Below are 23,614 nucleotides of genomic sequence, written 5' to 3' on the forward strand. Positions count from 1 at the left end.
TTCAGGATTCACATGTGAGGCTATGTACTAAACAACTAAAGATTTCAAGACTAAAGGCTGGTTTATACTACGAATTTGTACATTTAATCTGGAGTGGCAGAGTGTGCTCTGGGCGTTCGTAAACTCAGAGGGTTGTCAGATTGGCCGTTCGTAAATTCTGAACTTTTCGCTCTCAGAGCACACTCTGGTCGAAAAGTAGGGTTGATCCAAGCATCCTGACCTAACAACAGCAGTCAAGCACCCAAGCTAACTGGCTAACATTGGCTAGCTTGCTAGCTACTTCCAGACACAAATGAGAAAACAGCTCACTGACCATTTTACTCACCCTAGCAGAGCTGGTTAGGCTGTTTTTATGTTATCCAGAGCATTGGTGACTGCAACTGTGCTACTGGCAACAATTTTATAACTATTTCTTTGCCAACGTTTACTGACACCGGCCATATTCAACGGGTGTTGAGCGTTCGTAAATTCGTCAGTTATTCTGCACTCTGGCACACTCAGACGAGAGTTCTCTGAAATCGGAGTAGATAGCCAGAGCGAATTTACCAGCTACATCTATCGACAGTTGTCGCAGTGACATCATAAACATTCTACTGAAATAGTTACTTGCATAGTGGAGTCTTTTGTTTAGACATGTAGCTAGGTAGCTAAACAATGAATCATAATCCCAACTCATAACGTTACTACCCTGCATGAATCTGCAGGTAGCTAACCAACCAGGTTCAATGTTAGCTAGCTAACATTAAGCTATAACTAGCAATGCAAATGGCTCTGAGATAAAATAATATTACTACACAGATCATACACGTAATGTTAGCTAGCTATCCAGCCAGCTAACATTAGCTAGCTAGCTAACAGTTCACTTTAACTTGAAATGAAAATGATTTTCTGACAAAATTAGAAACGTGTAATATCTGAAAATGTAGCTAGCTAGACTCTCTTACCCGTATACATAGACGGACGCTTCTCCCTCTCTGTCACGGATGCCATGGTTGCGCTTAGTTTGAAGATGTAATCCAGAGCATTCTGTGTTCTCTTTTTGACTCTGCATATTTGCAATCAAACGCCAGAATTTTCTCAATTTCCTTAGCTATCATACTCTAATTCCACTGATTTCAAAACTTGGTTCTCCAGAAAGTGGAAAGCCACACTTATGCAGTTCTACTACGTGATATCTTTCAAAAAAGCCAAAAAAGCCACGTTAGAAAGGATTACCTACACGTACTGACCAGCTCATATTACTCATAGTACTGACAAGCGTGCTACATGGCAGACCAATCCGAACTCATCTCTCGACATGTCCAGCCCACTCATTATCTCAGCCAATCATGGCTAGCGGGAAGGTTGCTGACTTTTTCCATGGCTAAACCAACTAGGCTCGTAATTTAATTATTGTAATCGTATTTATAGATGGCATACAAGTTTGTTATTAAGGCACATGAAAGTTTCCAAGTTCTAGAAGGCATTTCTGCAAAAAAAAGCATTATGATGAAAAAAATAAGTTTACGTTCAGATGGCGCAAGTAGTGACATGCACATACACCTAGTTTCCTCAAACGAGTCACATATGGAGATTATTTATTGCCTAAAATAAGGGTAAAATTACATGTAAAAAAAAAAAAATTATGTTTCCTGATCTCTCTTATATCTTCAGACACTTCAGAACAAACTTCCTTTATATTTTGGGGGGGACTATCTGTTGTTCCATGTAGTGAATCTGGTATTCAGTGCATTTCTATTGGCTAATAGCAGTAATGCCAAATTCAGTGTTTCACCCAATCATTTCTTATATGTACTTTTTGAATACCTTAAGGGGTGTTATAAAAATTCAAAATCAAATAGCTAAATCATTTTTGATATGACCATCTTAAAACAAATCCATACGTTAGCTTAGAATCCCCCCTCCCCCAGTTTAGAACCTAGAGGGTTCATACCTAACCTTAAGAATTTGGAGTTAATGCCTAAACTTAACCCTAACCTTACAAATTTGGAACTACTGTCTAAACTTAAACTTAAACCCTTTGAAATTTGACATTTGGAACAACTTTGAAATTTGAGGTGTGAGGAACATGGATGAATATCTTATTTTGACATGAGACTGTGAGAGCTTGTAGAGTATTTACAGCCACATCCATATATGATTTGGTTTTACCTTCCAACATAAATTGACACATTTACATGCATTTCACTACATTTCGCTACACCCACAATAACATCTGCTAAATATGTGTGTGACCAATAACATTTGATTTGAATTGATTATGAGGTAAAAATATAGAATTTTACAGTGCTCAGCAGTTATCAAACTACAGTATATACACCACCGTTCAAAAGTTTGGGGTCACTTAGAAAGGCATTTCCAGCTACAATATTCATTTACAACATTAACAATGTCTACACTGTATTTCTGATCATTTTGATGTTATTTTAATGGACAAAAAATCTGCTTTTCTTTAAAAAACAAGGAAAATTCTAAGTGACCCCAAACTTTTGAACAGTAGTGTGTATGTAGGCCACATTATAGCTTAAACTCCATGAGAGTATGATTGAGAGCAGGTCGCCAACCCGGAGGCACGACGCATCCCCTCACTTTGTTTGCTGCCTTGTGCCTCACAGAACGCACAGTGCACTCAGAAATTAGAACAACTCTGAATCTGTACTTCATTGTTGAACAAATATATTTTATTAACACATATTTGTGTTCAGACCACATAATAGGACAACAATATGTGATTATACATCTCTACAAATCACATTGTTTGTCCACATAATTGAAATAACATTTTCATTTGCATGAGACAAAATCCACTCAATCAGTAGTTATTGTTCTAGTATCCTATGGTGCCTCTGGTGCCAATGACATCTACAGTGCCACCAACTAGTCTGGGGCAGCCATCTAAGGTTGCAGTGACCATATTCACACAACTTCCAAGGACATACACTGAGTGTACTAAACAGTTTCCAGTGTGTATCAAGAATGGTCCACCACCCAAAGGACATCCAGCCAACAAGACACAACTGTGAGAAGCATTGGCGTCAACATGGGCCAGCATCACAGTGGAACGCTTTCAACACCTTGTAGTCCATGCCCCAATGAATTGAGGTTGTTCTGAGGGCAAAAGGGCGTGCAACTCAATATTAGGAAGGTGCTCCTAATGTTTTGTACACTCAGTGTATGCATAAGGTTACTCATAACATTCCATGGCCCAAGTGGCCCAGTGGTCTAAGGCACTGCATCTCAGTGCAAGAGGTGTCACTATAGACCCTGGTTTGATTCCAGGCTGTATCACAACTGGCAGTGACTGAGAATCCCATAGGGCGGTGCACAATTGGCCCAGCATTGTCTGGGTTTGGCTGGGATAGGCCGTCATTGTAAATAAGAATTTGTTCTTAACTGACTTGCCTGGTTAAGTAAATAAAATGTCCATTGGTTCAGGTAATATAGCCCTGGTGTGATATGGTGCCATCTAGGGGTGTAGCATGTCTGACTTTGGTTTTACAAATTTGCAACTAATCATTCTCAAATTTATTGGAGTCTAATTCATTGAGTACATATATCAAATTTGGTGCATCTACACTGTTGCCATATTTGAACGTAGCAACAATTTTTCTCCAAACTATTAAAGACTAACGTAATGAATCTAAATACCAAATCTGGAGTGAATATGATGTATGGTTCATGAGGAGAAGATGATTGCAGATGATTTTGAGCATTACCATTACATATGTAAATTAGTTATTAATAGTTACTTTTTTATATGTATATCAATGCCAACTCAGTGTAGTTCATCTTAGGGAGGTCCATACTAGCAATGATACGTTTCAAGTTGATAGGACACTGTGGTGTGGATTTACAGTGGTTTAAATGGACATGTAAAATCAGATTTTTTACTTGTCAATAACTCGGCCATCTTCTTTTTACTAATCCCTTAGCTTCTCAAACTAAGAGAAGACATGCCATGGTCCTACATTCCAAATTTGGTGAAATTTGGTCCTATGGTTCATGAGAAAAACATTTTTAAAGTATCTTTTGCATATTTTAGTACATTAGCATACCAGCATCTATTGGTATAGTGTGGCCATCTTTGAATGCATCAATATTATTTTCTCAAACTTTGTAGGGACTATTTTGATGAGTTCAAAGACCACATTTGGAGTGAGAAGAAGATTTTTTATGATTATTTAAAGCATTAGCATTACATTGTCAAAAGTGAATTGTTAACAGTTTCCTTATTTTTTAAGATAGCAATGCCAAACTTAATATGGTTCACTGTGAGGATGTCTTTGAGGACCCTAAAAATGTAAAACTTTTCATTTGGAGTGGATTTACAAAGGATTTAAATTGACATGTAAAATCAAATTTCCTGATTTACCAATAACTGAACCAACTCTTAAACAATCTTTTAACCAAACGAATTTGGTGTTATTTGGATTATGGTTCACGAGTGTAGGTTTTTCAAAGGTTTTCCAAAATTTCCAAGATGGAGGAAAATCTATCCTGATGGACCTAATGGGTCCTTGATACAAATTTGTTCAGCATGAGGAAAGACTCCTACATACAAAGTTTCAAGTCTCTACGCCAAATGGGGCGACGGATATGAGGGTTTAAGTGAGAATGCTTATAACAGCGCCACCTTTAGTTACTCATGACTTCTAGTTTATGTGTGCCAAATTAGAAAAAAGTGACTAATCTATTCTTGGTATTTGACCATGTCAAGGAAAACCAATAAGAACAATTCAGAATAACGATAAGTTTCACCGCTGTGAACCCCTAGTTATACAACATGACCATAGTCTCAACCCCAATCAATGCAATAATCATTCTAAATATTAGGAAAATGTGAAAGTTCCAAGGGTGGAAGTCCCCCCCCACAATACACAATACCTCATAATGACGAAGTGAAAACAGGTTTTTAGAAATGTTTGCAAATGTATTAAAAATAAAAACAGAAATACCTTATTTACATAAGTATTCAAACCCTTTACTATCAGGTGCATCCTGTTTCCATTGATCCCCCTTGAGGTGTTTCTACAACTTGATTGGAGTCCACCTGTGGTAAATTCAATTGATTGGACATGATTTGGAAAGTCACACACCTGTCTATATAAGGTCCCACAGTTGCCAGTGCATGTCAGAGCAAAAACCAAGCAATGAGGTCGAAGGAATTGTCCGTAGAGCTCTGAGACAGGATTGTGTTGAGGCACAGATCTGGGGAAGGGTACCAAAACATTTCTGCAGCATTGAATGTCCTCAAGAAAACAGTGGCCTCCATCATTCTTGAATGGAAGAAGTTTGGAACCACCAAAACTCTTCCTAGAGCTGGCCGCCCAGCCAAACTGAGTAATTGGGGGAGAAGGGCATTGGTCAGGGAGGTGACCAAGAACCTAATGGTCACTATAACAGAGCTCCAGAGTTCCTCTGTGGAGATGGGAGAGCCTTCCAGAAGGACAACCATCACTGCAGTACTCCACAAATCAGGCCTTTATGGTAGAGTGGCCAGACGGAAGCCACTCCTCAGTAAAAGGCACATGACAGCCCGCTTGGAGTTTGTCAAGAGGTCTGAATACTTTCGAATGCACTGTATTCACAAATTGTGGAGTTGATAAACATCAACAAATATGGAACTGGCAGCTGTCGGTGTAGCTAGCTAGCATGCTAATCTTATCTAGCTAGCTAGCTATCTATCTTGCTAGCCTTATCTAGCTAGCTAGCTAATGTTAGCTGTTGTTGCTCAGTTCTTTTTAACTACACCATATTCAAAATATTAGCTAGCTGGCTCTGTGGCTGGTTCTGGAGCTGGATTTGTCATAAACCAGCAGCATACTGCCCTGCATCCCACTGCTGGCTTGGATGTTAAATGGGTGTCCTGACTCTCTGTGGTCATTAAAAATCCCAAGGCAATAATTGCAAGGGTAGGAGTGTTGCGCCAGTGTCCTGGCTAAATTCCCAACCTGGCTCATTTCCATCATAACCACCTAATCACCCCCGTCATTCCTAATTAGCATATACAGTATCACTCCTCTCCACAATGCTAGCTGATGTGTGGTGAGTGTTCTGGCATGCATCACCCAGGTGGGTGCCACACATTGGTGATGGATGAGGTGAGTTCCCCCCTTACTATGTAATGTGCTTTGAATACCTCAGTTAGTAGAAAGGCGCTATATAAATCCAATCTATTATTGTTATTATAAAGATTGATTTAGAGAAAACTTAGCCACAGATGGAAACCACTGGCCTTTCTTTGACTTCGCCACCTACTCTTGTTATTTCCAATGTTTGGGCATATTCCATAAATTGTATCTGCAAATCTGCCATAGAAATAGTTAGAAAGAATTAGATGAAGCTCTGGTAATATGGATAACTATTGAAAGATAGCTCATATGCGTTTTTCTACATTTTAATGGACACGGTGCACCCTTTGGTAGGCATAGGCTGCTGGCAGGCTTTGGCTGAGGTACAGCAAAGCCAAGTCTGCCTGTGCCCATGGTTCTCACAGGGGAATTGAAATTATAGGCTACAATCACTTTGCTCATCATCATGCATGCTGCAAATGACATGTAGCTAGCTATAAGTTCCTTGAATCTTCTTTTGTGTGCCTTTTCATTATCTGGAAAGACACTTGTGGTTTATATTCTTGTATTTTTTTTTAACCTTTATTTAACTAGGAAAATCAGGTAAGAACAAATTCATATTTACAATGACGGCCTACCCCGGCCAACAACGACGTTGGGCCAATTGTGTGCCACCCTATAGGACTCGCGATCACGGCCTGTTGTGATACAGCCCTGGTTCGAACACGGGTCTGTAGTGACGCCTCTAGCACTGCGATGCAATGCCTTAAACCGCTACGCCACTCAGGATACCCAAAGAGTTAACTTTACACCAATCAAAGCAGAGAAGCTTGAGGGGAAGCAAAGCTTTCGTGGTCAAAACCATTCATCATATCACGCAATTATTGTAAGGGCTGTCGTCCTCCTCTTCCTCAGATGAGGAGAGGAGAGAAGGATCAGTGGACCAATACGCAGCATTAGGGAAATATGCCATCTCTTTATTTGACACGACGGCACACGAAAACAAAACACTTACAAAATTACAAAACAAGAAAACGACGTAGACGAAAACCTGAACATGAACTTACATAACTAAAACGTAAAACTCACGGACAGGAACAGACTACATCAAAACGAACGAACAACCAAACAGTCCCGTATGGTACATACATCGACGACACAGGAGACAATCACCCACAAACAAACAGTGAGAACACCCTACCTAAATATGACTCTTAATTAGAGGAGAACGCAAAACACCTGCCTCTAATTAAGAGCCATACCAGGCAACCACAACCAACATAGAAACAGATAACATAGACTGCCCACCCAAAACACATGCCCTGACCTAAACACATACAAAAACAACATAAAACAGGTCAGGACCGTTACAGAACCCCCCCCTCAAGGTGCGAACGCCGGGCGCACCAGCACAAAGTCCAGGGGAGGGTCTGGGTGGGCAGTTGACCACGGTGGTGGCTCCGGCTCTGGACGCTGTCCCCACACCACCATAGTCACTCCCCGCTTCTGTCTTCCCCTCCCAATGACCACCCTAAAACTAACATCCCCTAAATGAACGGCCAGCACCGGGAGAAGGGGCAGCACCGGGACAAGGGGCAGCACCGGGACAAGGGGCAGCACCGGGACAAGGGGCAGCACCGGGACAAGGGGCAGCACCGGGACAAGGGGCAGCACCGGGACAAGGGGCAGCACCGGGACAAGGGGCAGCACCGGGACAAGGGGCAGCACCGGGACCAGGTCCCGGCTGAGGGACTCTGGCAGGTCCCGGCTGAGGGACTCTGGCAGATCCCGGCTGAGGGACTCTGGCAGATCCCGGCTGAGGGACTCTGGCAGATCCCGGCTGAGGGACTCTGGCAGATCCCGGCTGAGGGACTCTGGCAGATCCCGGCTGAGGGACTCTGGCAGATCCCGGCTGAGGGACTCTGGCAGATCCCGGCTGAGGGACTCTGGCAGATCCCGGCTGAGGGACTCTGGCAGATCCCGGCTGAGGGACTCTGGCAGGTCCCGGCTGAGGGACTCTGGCAGGTCCCGGCTGAGGGACTCTGGCAGGTCCCGGCTGAGGGACTCCGGCAGGTCCCGGCTGAGGGACTCCGGCAGGTCCCGGCTGGACGGCTCCGGCAGGTCCCGGCTGGACGGCTCCGGCAGGTCCCGGCTGGACGGCTCCGGCAGGTCCCGGCTGGACGGCTCCGGCAGGTCCCGGCTGGACGGCTCCGGCAGGTCCCGGCTGGACGGCTCTGGCAGGTCCCGGCAGGACGGCTCTGGCAGGTCCCGGCAGGACGGCTCTGGCAGGTCATAGCAGGACGGCTCTGGCAGGTCATAGCAGGACGGCTCTGGCAGGTCATAGCAGGACGGCTCTGGCTGGTCATGGCAGGACGGCTCTGGCTGGTCATGGCAGGACGGCTCTGGCTGGTCATGGCAGGACGGCTCTGGCTGGTCATGGCAGGACGGCTCTGGCTGGTCATGGCAGGACGGCTCTGGCTGGTCATGGCAGGACGGCTCTGGCTGGTCATGGCAGGACGGCTCTGGCTGATCATGGCAGGACAGCTCTGGCTGGTCATGGCAGGACGGCTCTGTAGGGAGGAGAAGGAGAGACAGCCTGGTGCGTGGTCTAGGCACTGGCTGCGCTGGAGAGGAGGAAACAGCTGGAGAGAGAACCCGGAGAGACAGCCTGGTACGGGGGGCTGCCACCGGTGGACTGGTACTTGGAGGTGGCACCGGGTATACCGGACCGTGAAGGAGGACACGTGCTCTTGAGCACCGAGCCTGCCCAACCTTACCAGGTTGAATGGTGCCCGTAGCCCTGCCAGTGTGGCGAGGTGGAATAGCCCGCACTGGGCTATACTGGCAAACCGGGGACACCATTCGTAAGGCTGGTGCCATGTATGCCGGCCCGAGGAGACGCACTGGTGGCCAGATGCGTTGGGCCGGCTTCATGACATCCAGCTCGATGCCCAACTTAGCCCTCCCAGTGCGGCAAGGTGGAATAGCCCGCACTGGGCTAAGCACGCGTACTGGGGACACTGTGCGCTTTACCGCATAACACGGTGTCTTACCAGTACGACGCCTTCTACCTCCACGGTAAGCACGGGGAGTTGGCTCAGGTATCCTACCCGGCTTTGCCACACTCCTCGTGTGCCCCCCCCCAAGAAATTTTTGGGTCTGACTCACGGGCTCCCAACCGCGTCGCCGCGCTGCCTCCTCATACCAGCGCCTCTCAGCCTTCGCTGCTTCCAACTCCGCCTTGGGACGGCGATATTCCCCTGGCTGAGCCCAGGGTCCTCTACCGTCCAGGATCTCCTCCCAAGTCCAGAAGTCCTGGTTGCTCTGTTGAGCATTACCTTGCCGCTTGGTCCTAGGTTGGTGGGTGATTCTGGTAGGGCTGTCGTCCTCCTCTTCCTCAGATGAGGAGAGGAGAGAAGGATCAGTGGACCAATACGCAGCATTAGGGAAATATGCCATCTCTTTATTTGACACGACGGCACACGAAAACAAAACACTTACAAAATTACAAAACAAGAAAACGACGTAGACGAAAACCTGAACATGAACTTACATAACTAAAACGTAAAACTCACGGACAGGAACAGACTACATCAAAACGAACGAACAACCAAACAGTCCCGTATGGTACATACATCGACGACACAGGAGACAATCACCCACAAACAAACAGTGAGAACACCCTACCTAAATATGACTCTTAATTAGAGGAGAACGCAAAACACCTGCCTCTAATTAAGAGCCATACCAGGCAACCACAACCAACATAGAAACAGATAACATAGACTGCCCACCCAAAACACATGCCCTGACCTAAACACATACAAAAACAACATAAAACAGGTCAGGACCGTTACAATTATGCTATTTATAAAATGGAAATATATATATATATATAGAAGAATATATAGAATAATAGTGAAGACATCAAACAATGAAATAACACATGGAATCATGTAGTAACCAAAAAAGTGTTAAACAAATCAAAATAGATTTTAGATATTAGATTCTTCAAAGTAGCCACCCTTTGCCTTGATGACAGCTTTGCACACTCTTGTCATTCTCTCAACCAGCTTCATGAGGTAGTCACCTGGAATGCTTTTCCAACAGTCTTGAAGGAGTTCCCACATATGCTGAGCACTTGTTGGCTGCTTTTCCTTCACTCTGCGGTCCAACACATCCCAAACCATCTCAATTGGGTTGAGTTTTGGTGAATGTGGAGGCCAGGTCATCTGATGCAGCACTCCATCACTCTCCTTCTTGGTCAAATAGCCCTTACACAGCCTTGAGGTGTGTTTTGGGTCAGTGTCCTGTTGAAAAACAAATGATAGTCCCACTAAGCACAAACAAGATGGGATGGCATATCACTGCAGAATGCTGTGGTAGCCATGCTGGTTACGTGTGCCTTGAATTTTAAATAAATCACAGACAGTGTCACCAGCAAAGCACCCCCACACCATCACACCTCCTCCTCCATGCTTCACGTTGTGAACCACACATGTGGAGATCATCCGTTCCACTACTCTACATCTCACAAAGACACTGCAGTTGGAACCACAAATCTCAAATTTGGACTCATCAGACCAAAGGACAGATTTCCATCGGTCTAATGACTATTGCTTGTGTTTCTTGGCCGAAGCAAGTCTCTTCTTATTATTGGTGTCCTTTAGTAGTGGTTTCTTTGCAGAAATTCGACCATGAAGGCCTGATTCATGCAGTCTCCTCTGAACAGTTGATGTTGAGATGTGTCTGTAACTTGAACTCTGTGGAGCATTTATTTGGGCTGCAAACCTTTGACTGGTACTGTATATTTTATACAGAGTAGCTCCAAAATAGGTGAACATTTACAAATTATCCAATGAATTATGATACTTTTCTGGGAAAAAATAGTGGAGGTGCAGAAAATTTGCACACCCTACTTTCATTTGCTCCATGGCTCAAGCGGTCAAGTGGACAAAAGGCTCACCTCAGTCGCAATCAGGAATAACTTTGCAGCTGTTTCTGATTAGTAAACAATGTGATACTGGTGGGTGGTAACATTCAAATAAAACCCGGCCCTGAAACGAAATATAGGCTGAAAATAATGTGTACATCATATCATAGTAAAATACTATGTGAATTTTACTATGTGAATTTGCACGAAGTGGGCAGTTGTCACTTCAAACTCAAATATATCATACTTTGACTAAGACGATGACTTATTGACCTAAATCCTTGTGCAACATCATAGGTAAGTTCTGGCCATCGTCTTTCAGCTCGAAAAAGTAGATTTCTACTGGTGTGGACGTTTAAAACAGAAAATAACAACATGAAGTCTCCCCTCAGAACTTTTCACTTTCATCCAAAACTAAACATAGTAAAGATATTCACATTAAGTCATAATTAATCAATTTGATCATTAACAGATAATTAACACATACCTATGTGTCGGCTAGGTGGTTAATAAAGACAATTTATATTAATGTAAATAAATAATCGTTGATTTATTTATAAAGCCATCCACCAATGTCACATGCCATGATTTAATCAACACTTTAGAGCATTGGTTAAAGTATTCCAAGACCATATACTGTTTAGGCCTATCTTCAATTAAAACGTTTTGAGTTGATTGAAACGCATGGGCTGTCTTTAGATCAGTAGTCTAATTGAACTTTCATTACTTTTCATTTAATCATATTACTTAGATTACGTTGAACCATATTAGGCCCAAATGCATGTATTTATTCTGGGTCCGTGATACCTGCCGTTATTGACCAACCCGACACGTCTCAATTTATGCCACAGAGCTTTTGTCCTTCGCTGATTATGGGATAATAGTTACAATTTACGATACATCATCATTAAAATATAACAACATCTTTGAAAACTAAACGAGCAAATGAAAGAATCTTATATTTAGCACAGTAGGACCCCTTGTACGTTTCCACTAGTTTTTTTTTCTACACTCGTTTGCTTGTAGACCTATTTAATATATATTTCACATGTTGTCGAGTTAATACTCTCTGGACCCGCAGTGTGTAGGATATTTTTATTCTGATTAATGTGAGTGGGGTTAGTTTGGGTTGTCAGAACTATTCGACTATTTTTTAGCTGATGAATTGAAAGCGAAATAAACCATCCATTAAACGACGAGATGATTATTAGTCATCGACTTGAGAAAAACATTCGTATAATATTTTGTTTAAAAGAATATAAAATATTTTGCTTCTTGGTTTGATAAAGGCAATATGGACAAACAACATCTCTCTCTCTGTTCCAGACATGTTCAGGGTTCCAAAGTCCTATGTTTGTTTCTTGATTTAAGAGTATAAAAGTTAGAGTAAAAGTTATAAAACGTTTTTAAAAAGACATAAAAAACCTTCATACAACTTGTTGATCTCTACTTTCACATTAGCAGCTGTTCTCCCGAGTCCTAGCCTCTCCCAATCATGACTAGGCGACTGAAAAATACTAAATTAACGGTTTGGAAAGGTCTATTATATTCAATGACTTTAGTTTGTGTATGGTCAGTGTGGCTAAACTGACAACGGCATCCTATAAAAGAATGAGCTGTGGTTTTGATAAATTCAGATTTAGACAAAACACATTTCATCAGTGATATCCAACGTTAAATTACGATGACTTGAGGCACCAATTGAAATGAATTAACTTTTTAAACGAGAACTTCTACTAAAAAACAGCTTTCAATTTTGATATTAACACTATATGCCTACCTTGTTTTATCAAACCAATCGATATTCTTCTGTTGGTTTGTCCAGAAATAGGAGCCGTTAGAATAGGCTATAAAGGCCTCTTCTGTTTGGGGAATCACCTGGAAACTTTATCATGCAATATTTTACCAAACATCTAACAGCAAAAAGTAATATATGAAGTAAACGGATGTGAATGAATTGTTTTGACTTTACCGCTGTTTGGATGTGGAGAGCATAGTCTATTGATTAGGCTGTAGGCCCACACCCAACGCATTTTTTTTCTTTCTTTGAAAGTTATTATTATGTAATCTTGGCTATATAGGCTATGCTATTCTGACTGGTGCTGATAATTGTAAATCGGTCAGTGGTATAATGGAGATTTATGCAGATTCGATTATTGACCTTCTGCTCGAGGCGTGACTGGGAGAGGGGCCAAATTTAGATTAATAATTATGCTCGCGGTTGATTAATGGTCAGCCGGAATCCCGAGGACAAAAGTGGGCAAGTTAGAGAGGATATAAGGCGCTGGGACGGAGCCAGAGACAAGTAAAAAAAAATGTAAAAAGCTAAATAAGAAGTCCAGTGTCAAAAACGGGTTTTGCTGAGATTTGTGCATATAGCCCCGGAGACAAAAAAAGACAAGGGTTAACAACTCAGGTTGTTACTGAGTAAAACAAAAATAAAACTAGTTCTCATGAAGACATAAATACTTCAGTTATAGCCTATTTCCCTGAAAAAGAACAACAATACAATTTGCAATACTAAATGTTTATCCTATATTTGGATATTGGCAAGTAAAAAATTAATGTAAAAAAAAAGTTGGGGGGCCTTTGCACTGTCTGGGATGACACCTGAGAGCCAGCCAGATGAGAGGTCATGAACTTTGACCTTGATCAGCTCCATGTTGTCTTTCTAAACCCTAGACACACTGCTCTGGTATAGGTGTCTGTCTGATGTCAGTCCAGTCCTGGACAACCCATTCTCCCCGTCTGCATCAGAAACAAGGTTTTTCAGAGAGAATTTAAAATAACTATATTGTCTTTGGGTTGGTTTTCTGAATATTGTTTTACCACCAGACTACCTTCAATCAATGCAACTCACTCCTTAAAATATCTATTCAGATAGCCTAATTAGTCTAAACATGATGGGCCTTCCTCTGGGTTAAAAAACAGATTTTCAATGAAGGGAAACAAAATCCCTGTAAGGATCCAATAGAGTTTGGGGAATCCCTGCCCTGTCTTCAAAAGCATGCTACACTTAAGGTCCAGACCAAAGTTAGAGTATGCCTACTTTATTATTCTACCCTCAAAGCTTTTCTGAATTAAATAATGTGACTCCTATCAGGACACCATCTAAGACCTTTGGAAATTACAGGATCATGAACCGTTTCTACTCTCAAGTCATAAGACTGCTAAATAGTTCGTCTGGGTAGCTATTGGTTAACTATTTAACTATCTACATTGACCCTTTTTGCACTAACTTTTTTGACTCATCACATACATGCTGTTACTGTTTATTAGCTATTCAGTTGCCTAGTCACTTTATCGCTACCTACAGTGGGGAGAACAAGTATTTGATACACTGCCGATTTTGCAGGTTTTCCTACTTACAAAGCATGTAGAGGTCTGTAATTTTTATCATAGGTACACTTCAACTGTGAGAGACGGAATCTAAAACAAAAATCCAGAAAATCACATTGTATGATTTTTAAATAATTCATTTGCATTTTATTGCATGACATAAGTATTTGATCACCTACCAACCAGTAAGAATTCCGGCTCTCACAGACCTGTTAGTTTTTCTTTAAGAAGCCCTCCTGTTCTCCACTCATTACCTGTATTAACTGCACCTGTTTGAACTCGTTACCTGTATAAAAGACACCTGTCCACACACTCAATCAAACAGATTCCAACCTCTCCACAATGGCCAAGACCAGAGAGCTGTGTAAGGACATCAGGGATAAAATTGTAGACCTGCACAAGGCTGGGATGGGCTACAGGACAATAGGCAAGCAGCTTGGTGAGAAGGAAACAACTGTTGGCGCAATTATTAGAAAATGGAAGAAGTTCAAGATGACGGTCAATCACCCTCGGTCTGGGGCTCCATGCAAGATTTCACCTCGTGGGGCATCAATGATCATGAGGAAGGTGAGGGATCAGCCCAGAACTACACGGCAGGACCTGGTCAATGACCTGAAGAGAGCTGGGACCACAGTCTCAAAGAAAACCATTAGTAACACACTACGCCGTCATGGATTAAAATCCTGCAGCGCACGCAAGGTCCCCCTGCTTAAGCCAGTGCATGTCCAGGCCTGTCTGAAGTTTGCCAATGACCATCTGGATGATCCAGAGGAGGAATGGGAGAAGGTCATGTGGTCTGATGAGACAAAAATAGAGCTTTTTGGTCTAACTCCACTCGCCGTGTTTGGAGGAAGAAGAAGTATGAGTACAACCCCAAGAACACCATCCCAACCGTGAAGCATGGAGGTGGAAACATCATTCTTTGGGGATGCTTTTCTGCAAAGGGGACAGGACGACTGCACCGTATTGAGGGGAGGATGGATGGGGCCATGTATCGCGAGATCTTGGCCAACAACCTCCTTCCCTCAGTAAGAGCATTGAAGATGGGTCGTGGCTGGGTCTTCCAGCATGACAACGACATGAAGCACACAGCCATGGCAACTAAGGAGTGGCTCCGTAAGAAGCATCTCAAGGTCCTGGAGTGGCCTAGCCAGTCTCCAGACCTGAACCCAATAGAAAATCTTTGGAGGGAGCTGAAAGTCCGTATTGCCCAGCGACAGCCCCGAAACCTGAAGGATCTGGAGAAGATCTGTAGGGAGGAGTGGGCCAAAATCCCTGCTGCAGTGTGTGCAAACCTAGTCAAGAACTACAGGAAACGTATGATCTCTGTAATTGCAAACAAAGGTTTCTGTACCAAATATTAAGTTCTGCTTTTCTGATGTATCAAATACTTATGTCATGCAATAAAATGCAAATTAATTACTTAAAAATCATACAATGTGATTTTCTGGATTTTTGTTTTAGATTCCGTCTCTCATAGTTGAAGTGTACCTATGATAAAAATTACAGACCTCTACATGCTTTGTAAGTAGGAAAACCTGCAAAATCGGCAGTGTATCAAATACTTGTTCTCCCCACTGTATATGTCACAGGAGGTTGGTCACTCCGTTCCAGACATTATTATGAGCCGTCCTCCCCTCAGCAGCCTCCACTGCTATGTGTACATATCTACCTCAATTACCTCGTATCCCTACACATTGACTCGGTACTGGTACCCCGTGTATATAGACAGGTTATCGTTACTCATTGTGTATTTATTCCTCGTGCTATTTTTTTCTATTATTTATATATTTTTCTCTCTACATTGTTGGGAAGGGCCGTAAGTAAGCATTTCACTGTTAGTCTACACCTGTTGTTTACGAAGCATGTGACAAATAACATTTGATTTGATGATGCAACAAAATATGCAGTGGCTCCATCCTGTAGCCTCACATGCCCAATCCTGCAAATTATTTAGACCTACTTGAGAATAAACTATGCCTATATACATTTATTTTTTTTGTTCTCAATGAAAGATACTCTAGCCTAAATTAAACAAACAGACGTGATACATTGTGGAGCTGTAGATTTTTTCACTCCACCACGAGCGGTGAATGAACGCTGTGTGAGCTTTGCCCTCTCCTCTGCATGCAGTGTCAGCTGATTACGTCACGTGATCCGGTTTCGTGGGTTGTTTCTGTTTCAAAATGGAGTTGTCTGAGTCGGTGCGGAAAGGGCTGCAGTCTCTAGCAGACCCGACGCTTTTTGACCTGAAGACCTTCTCCGTGTTGATAGAATTAGCCTTTCGCAGCTTGCTAACCGCCCATGCCGACCGTAGTGTTCTCGGTAAGCCCGCTCTCTCTCTCTCCACCGTCGCCTTTTATTTCTGCTTCTTTCACAGCTTCCGGTTTCTACCCAGTTTGACTTGAAGGCTCGTTTTGAAAAATGTGGAATGCACGATAGATTTTTTTAACACCCGTGGATCTGAAATGAATCAAATGTAACAGTGTTTGCATCTTCTATGTTTCAAGTGGTAGTTATAGGAAATATGACTATTGATCAGGCTACAACAACGTGTACCCAGGCGAACAGTGAGTTTGCTCACCAAGTAGTAGCAATTTTGGGGCGGCAGGTAGCCTAAGTTAGTGGTTAGAACTTTGGGCCAGTAACCGAAAGGTTGCTGGATCAAATCCCCGAACTAACAAGGTAAAGATCTGTCGTTCTGCCCCTGAACTGTTCCCCGGTAGGCCGTCATTGTAAATATGAATTTGTTCTTAACTGACTTACCTAGTTAAATAAAAAATAACTGAGAATGCAGGCTAGGCTACAGTTTAAAAAATATAGGTTAGAAAATGTAGGAAGCAATCTAGGACTAAAAAGGTGCTCCCTAATGACTAAATGTGATTTTAATCATATATTTCTAGTCGTAGCCTAAATTGTTTAATTAATTGTGTGTGTGTGCGCACCTTACTGTTTGTAATTTGCGTCCCTTTGTATGTATAAACGTTTAGGTGATTAGAACTGGATGATACACTTTAACTAAGCAATAAACCACGAGGGGGTGTGGTATATGGCCAATATATCACGGCCAAGGGCTGTTCTTATGTAGGACGTAATGCGGAGTACCTGTATACAGCCCTTAGCCGTGGTATAATGACCATATACCACGAACCTCCAAGGTGCCTTATTGCTATTATAAACTGCTAACCTTATAAACTGCTCGTGCCTTATTGTTTAATTAGACCCACTATAAAAGCTTGCAGAGACATTCGGCTATAGTTAAAGGAAAAATCCTCTCAAAATATTTAGATTTTTTTTTTTTTTCATTTGTCCACTTGATAGGTATTAACAGTGGACATAAATAAATATATTTCGTTTTTGAGTGGATTTTTTCCTTTATGATATGTGTGATGAATAAATAACTGGTCAATGTTTTTTTTTCCTGATCATAGATCAACCTGAATTGAAACATATTGACCAGAAGTTGCTGAAACATTGTCACACAGCTGCCACCACCTACATACTAGAGGGGGTCAAACAAAATGTGGACAAATCCACTATAAGGTAACGCTTGGTTTGTCCTGCTATATTATTGCTAATGGAGGTTGACCTCTCTGAAGTTATTAAATAATTAATCTCGTCCCCCAAAGACTAGGGTTGAGTTCAGAAAATAATACATTTACATTTTAGTCATTTAACAGACGCTCTTACCAGAGTGACTTACAGGTAGTGCATTCATCTTAAAGGGCAATTCTGCCACGTTTCAAGCCCCTATTTATTATCTCAGCACCATACCAGTGTCTACATATGTGAAAACAGCACGTTTCTATGATCTGTGGTTAAAAAGATAAGGGCCCTAAAAAATGGTTAAAGAGAAGAATGTTTCCATCTACACTTTTATGTGAGTAAAGTTATACTTTATACCCCAAAAGATCAGGACAGCTGTGATGGAAACTGGGAAGTTTTGGTACAATTTCATAAATGCAGACAGATAACTTGTTCCTTTGACATTGTGGGATATTTTTGTTAATTATGTGAGAAATGGAGATGGAAACGTTTTTATGCGTAAATATTGAAATCACAATCATATCTAAGTTAAGTGGTCCTCTCACTGTAACTCAGGAAAGCATGCAGTTTATTAGGCTACAGATGAAATATGTTATGGGAGACTTCACGGAGTGGTGAAAGTGCATGGTGATCTTGATCCTCCTTTCCAATAAATATCAATGGTCTTATTCTGGTGACAAGATGATGGATGCTTGACTGCTGTTTGACAAATAAACATTCTTGCTCTTATCCATAATAATCTCATCATGTAGACTAGCCTAACCACTCAGTATCTGCGAGCTGTTGGCTAGAGCGCAGGTGCCAAGACTATAGAGTAGGCACATTTGCTATTTAACGCAACCGTTTTTGTGGTGGAAAAATTTGCATATTTTCTTTATGCGGATTTTAAATTATTTGCATGACAATCTGTCGCCAATTGAAACCTAGCTTGTGTTATCACAAGGTATGATTAAAAGTGGGGAAAAAACTCCCTCTTAGAAACTCATTGCAGTTTTCTTGCTCCCAACATCACTGTACATCTGTTTGACAATCACTGTTATAACTTTTGATCATTTCATCGAGTTGAACTTTTTAACTTTATTGTTTTCTACAAAATGTCTAAATATACAATTTTCTCATGTATATGTACACAGTGGTATTGTGCTGGAGATAATGAAAATTAGGTTGAAAAGCGGTGGAATTGCCCATTTTTAAGACAGCTAGTTGGGACAACTACATATCTCTGTCATAGTAAGTACATTTTTATTCAATTTAGTAGCTATCAGCAAAGTTAGTCCTAGTAGAAAAAGTAAAGTGTGAGTGTGGAGCACTCTGTTATCAAGAGCATTACACATCACCTGCTAAATAAAATCCGTAGGCCTACATGAGGCGAAAGTGACTTCATTATGATTAATGTATTGATAAATGATTGAGCTAATTTTGTCATTACAGCTTGTGCCTGGAGGATGTTAGGTTTGATGCAGAGAGAACAGATGTATTCTACATCACATACCAGGTGATGACTACCTTATTATGTTTATAACACCTTAATGACCTTATTGCAAAGAAATGCAAATCCATACCAGATCTCAACCCCAAACTGACTCTTTGTTCTCCAGAAATATAAAAGTGATGTGGAAATTCTATTGTCAAGGTAACTTTTTCTGATGTTTTAATTTCCAGTCGGCCTATTTGAAATGCCATAACAATTCATGACTATGGGGTTATTGTGGCTGAAGCGTTGACTGGACAAATATACTTGATTTTAAACTATTAGATTTAAATATAAAATACTACATTGTCTGTTTGTACAGAAACGCTTCTGGGTCACCACAGTACAGAGATAGTAGTTTGTAAACTGTGAGAACATAGTCACATTCTAACACATGCCAACAATACAGACAAGACCTTATCGGAGCCCTACATTTTAGTTATGGGTTCTCTATATGGCTCATGGAACATCACTTTGACCATGTAGTTTACACTTCATTAACATCTGTAGATCTACAAATGTTATAAATCCACGCTATTGAACTTTTCCAGTAATATTATATATCTTCCCCGATACACACATCCATTCCCATTGAAACATCAAGTACAGCCTAAAAAAATAGTGAACAATAAAACAATATATGGGGTGTTCATTATATATAATTAAAGTTTGTTTGAAGTTGGGCAATAACAGTTTATGGTTTTTATTTCAAATGTATTTAACTGTTACATTTAAATGAACCACCGATTTTTGTTTGAAAGCTTTTTGTTTGAAAGCTTTTGGTGTGTCATCAGGAAATATAGATACTATATTTTCATAAACTCAGATGAGTCAATTTAATAATCTTGCTTTGCATTATTTGCAGTTATTTGACACATTTAGCTCACTGAACAAAAATATAAACGCAACATGTAAAGTGTTGGTCCCATGTTTCATGAGCTGAAATAAAAGATCCCAGACATTTTCCATATGCACAAAAAGCTTTTCTCTCAAATGTTGTGCATAAATTAGTTTACAATAAATGGCCACTCTAAAATATGCAGTTTTATCACACAACACAATGTCACAGATGTCTCAATTTTGAGGGAGTGTGCAAATGACATGCTGACTGCAGGAAGGGCCACCAGAGCTGTTGCCAGATTATTGAATGTTAATTTTTCTACCATAAGCCGCCTCCAACGTTTTTAGAGAATTTGGCAGTACATCCAACTGGCCTCACAATCGTGGACCACGTGTATGCTGTTGTGTGGGGAGAGCGGTTTGCTGATGTCAATGCTGTGAACAGAGTGCCCCATGGTTGGGTAATGGTATGGGCACTACTGACAACGAACACAACTATATTTTATCGATGGCAATTTTTTTTAGGGTATCTGTGACCAACAGATGCATGTCTGTATTCCCAGTCAGGTGAAATCATAGATTAGGGCCTAATGAATTTATTTCAATTTACTGATTCACTCATATGAACTGTAATTCAGTAAAATCTTAGATATTGTTGCATGTTGCTTTTATATTTTTGTTCTGTGTGTGTATTTATGTATATATTATTTAGCAGATGCTTTTATCCAAAGTCACTTAGTCATGTGTGCATAAATTTTACATATGGGTGGTCCCGGGAATCAAACCCACTACCCTGGCTTTACAAGCATCATGCTCAACCAGCTGAGCTACAAAAAGTTTATAGAAATGATCAATGTGCTGACAATATCTCTTCAATTGTTTTATGCTTCACTTTCATAGAGTACAGCACACTAGGGAATGGACCTAGCCTAAATCGGGTCACATTTATTTGTGACGTATTTTGACCATGTATGATCTCTTAACCGTTTTACGATTAGTGAATTAACCTGCAAATGTGACATGACAATTTGTTTCACAACTTTGAATCGGTTTATTTTCCTTGGAGAAAGCGCAGTTCTTTTACGATGAGCGTTTGTTTGTAGCGCATTGATAGTTGCTTTTACATTGTAATTAATCACCACGATTGTCCCCTTTTGTCTTCCTCCTGACAACCAAACTTCAGAATGCTGAAAAGTGTTGCCCTGTTGCCCATAGGGCTCCAGCCGCGACAAGACGTTTTGCTGTTTGATTTTAACACACGTAATATGATCACTTAGCCTAATATGTGGAAGGACTCTGGGTTAAATAAACAAAGGTTTTTAATGCATACGGTTACCGTTGAACAGCCTATATAAATCGATATTCATGGGATCCTGTATGCATGCTTCTTGCCTTGTAAATATATTTGTTTAATATAGGCCTATTGTGTGCCTCTGTAGCACATTGGTAATTCTGTATTTTGGTTGTCCTTTTAGTATAGGGAGATGCCCTCCTCATATCAACGGCGTGTCATGGCGTCTGGAGTACCTTATCAAGGTATTGGTTGGTAATAATAAACTACAATAGAATCAGATAATGATGGTTTAGAGGTCTTATGGTTACTCCGTAGCCCTAACAGATTTTGTTTCCATGACAGAACGGGCATGTGCATAAGGTCAACGAGCCGTCCTATCTGATTTCATTAAACGTTGAGGTATGTCCCTTTCCAGAACCCAATGATCTAAAACTGTTTTGAGTCTGTTAAATGTGTCATCATTACAAACGTAAGCCTATACTTTTACAGAATACCAACAACGGAGGATCGTCGGAAGAAGTCAATTTTAGCTGCACTATGGAACAACTTCAGGTAGCTAATGTTTTGTTGCAGCCTATATAGAATGTGGGGTTCACCATTAGTTGAATAAGGTAATTTCAAAGAAAGTCTGTGATAATGTTTTATATGCACTCTTGAACGTGGCAATTGATTTAAATAGATAGCCTACACTGTATTTTTCAAATCAGCATACTTAACAGATCTGTATATAATTATTGGCTAGCTGTTAGGTCCACGTGAATGAGTACAAATAAAGTCATGTTAGTTCTATTTGATGTTTGTTAAATGATTATTAAACTTTTTCTTGAATAGCATTTCTTTCAACAGTGTTCGGTGTTTAGATAGATGTACTTCTGCCACATTGAGCAGAGATTAAAACCTGAATTTGCAAATGGCTCCAGTGTATTTTAATCGATGTGTAGTAATCTCATTCAATAGTGTTCTGCAGACTTTGTTTCATTTTTTTTTTTACACACATTTGTTAATTTATTTTAAAAATTCATATTTAACAGAAACAATAGGGTATTTCGTTTTTTTATCAATATTCACTCGAATTGTGTATTTCCAAATCATCCATTACTTTCTGTGTGAATACTGATGCCAAGAAATAAGCATAACCGCTGAGTGACAGGGCAGGCAGTGATGTCTCGGGATCTAAGTGTAGCCTATGAACTTATCCTAAAAAAGTATCGATTTGTTACATGTTATTTTTATTTTTCCTCAATTGAGTTCGACCTAAACAAAATCCCGTATGTTTTGTAGGCCAATCTTCACTGCGACTTGAGGTTGTCTGCTTCAACGTGTCATCTCCTGCAGTAGCTATCGCTTCATGGCTAGTTTATGAGTATTGAAATAGGGGGCAGAAAAAAATATATTTAGAAATGTTTTTACCCTGTTGCAAAGACACAGTTCTGAGGGAGGAAGTTTGGTAATGTGTATGTTCGGGAACACTCTGTCTATCCTTCTTTTGGGTATGAGGTGAACCAGAACTGTTGCATTACATTTCAGTTGACCTGAACATCCTTAGAATTAATCAAAAATATATTCACAAATGAACGAATTGTACTCAGGCCTATTATGATGACTTTAAATGGAATTGACTCTCACGCTGGCAGGTTTCAGTGTAAAATATCCTGGTAATCTGATTGACAGGATTCAGACTGAGGCAAGGTTATAATTTACACTCAACAGTGCTCCAAACTCCTCCAGTACTTGAGGGAAACCATTAAATGGTGTGTGATTCAAACTCTCCGTCATTCTCTGTTTGGAAGAGTACCGACTGTGTATGTGACTTTGTTTTCAGGATTTGGTGGGAAAGATGAAAGACGCTACCAAGAGTCTTGAAAAGGCTATGCAGTTGTGACCTTAGCCTACTCGAACGGTGGAATCCGGTTTCTCACGTGATCTCCTCTGCTTCCTTCATCTCCTGAAAGCACTGAAGTTCAGCGATTTCAAGCGGCGTTGATATCCGCTTTGTATTTTATACTCATTTAATTCGTCATTAAATATATTTGTATCCGTTCAATGATGTAGGCCTATTTTTTTTCAATAAAACAGTTCAATGCAGGCATAAAATAAGAGCCAAATTATATTAAAGCTAT

At 41.0% G+C, this 23,614-nt stretch overlaps 1 protein-coding gene across 1 annotated transcript; it reads left to right on the forward strand.

Annotated features, from left to right (window-relative positions):
- The first annotated feature begins 16,447 nt into the window (after window positions 1-16,447).
- On the forward strand, window positions 16,448-23,538 carry commd3 (COMM domain containing 3). Its single transcript, XM_071414704.1, has 8 exons — window positions 16,448-16,668; window positions 17,775-17,886; window positions 19,321-19,384; window positions 19,488-19,522; window positions 21,676-21,736; window positions 21,837-21,893; window positions 21,984-22,046; window positions 23,317-23,538. The coding sequence occupies exons 1-8, from the start codon at window positions 16,530-16,532 to the stop codon at window positions 23,374-23,376; spliced, it is 591 nt and encodes a 196-aa protein (XP_071270805.1). The 5' UTR covers window positions 16,448-16,529; the 3' UTR covers window positions 23,377-23,538.
- Window positions 23,539-23,614: the final 76 nt, after the last annotated feature.

The sequence above is a fragment of the Salvelinus alpinus genome, chromosome 8 (genome assembly GCF_045679555.1).
Source record: "Salvelinus alpinus chromosome 8, SLU_Salpinus.1, whole genome shotgun sequence".
Classification (NCBI taxonomy): Eukaryota; Metazoa; Chordata; class Actinopteri; order Salmoniformes; family Salmonidae; genus Salvelinus; species Salvelinus alpinus.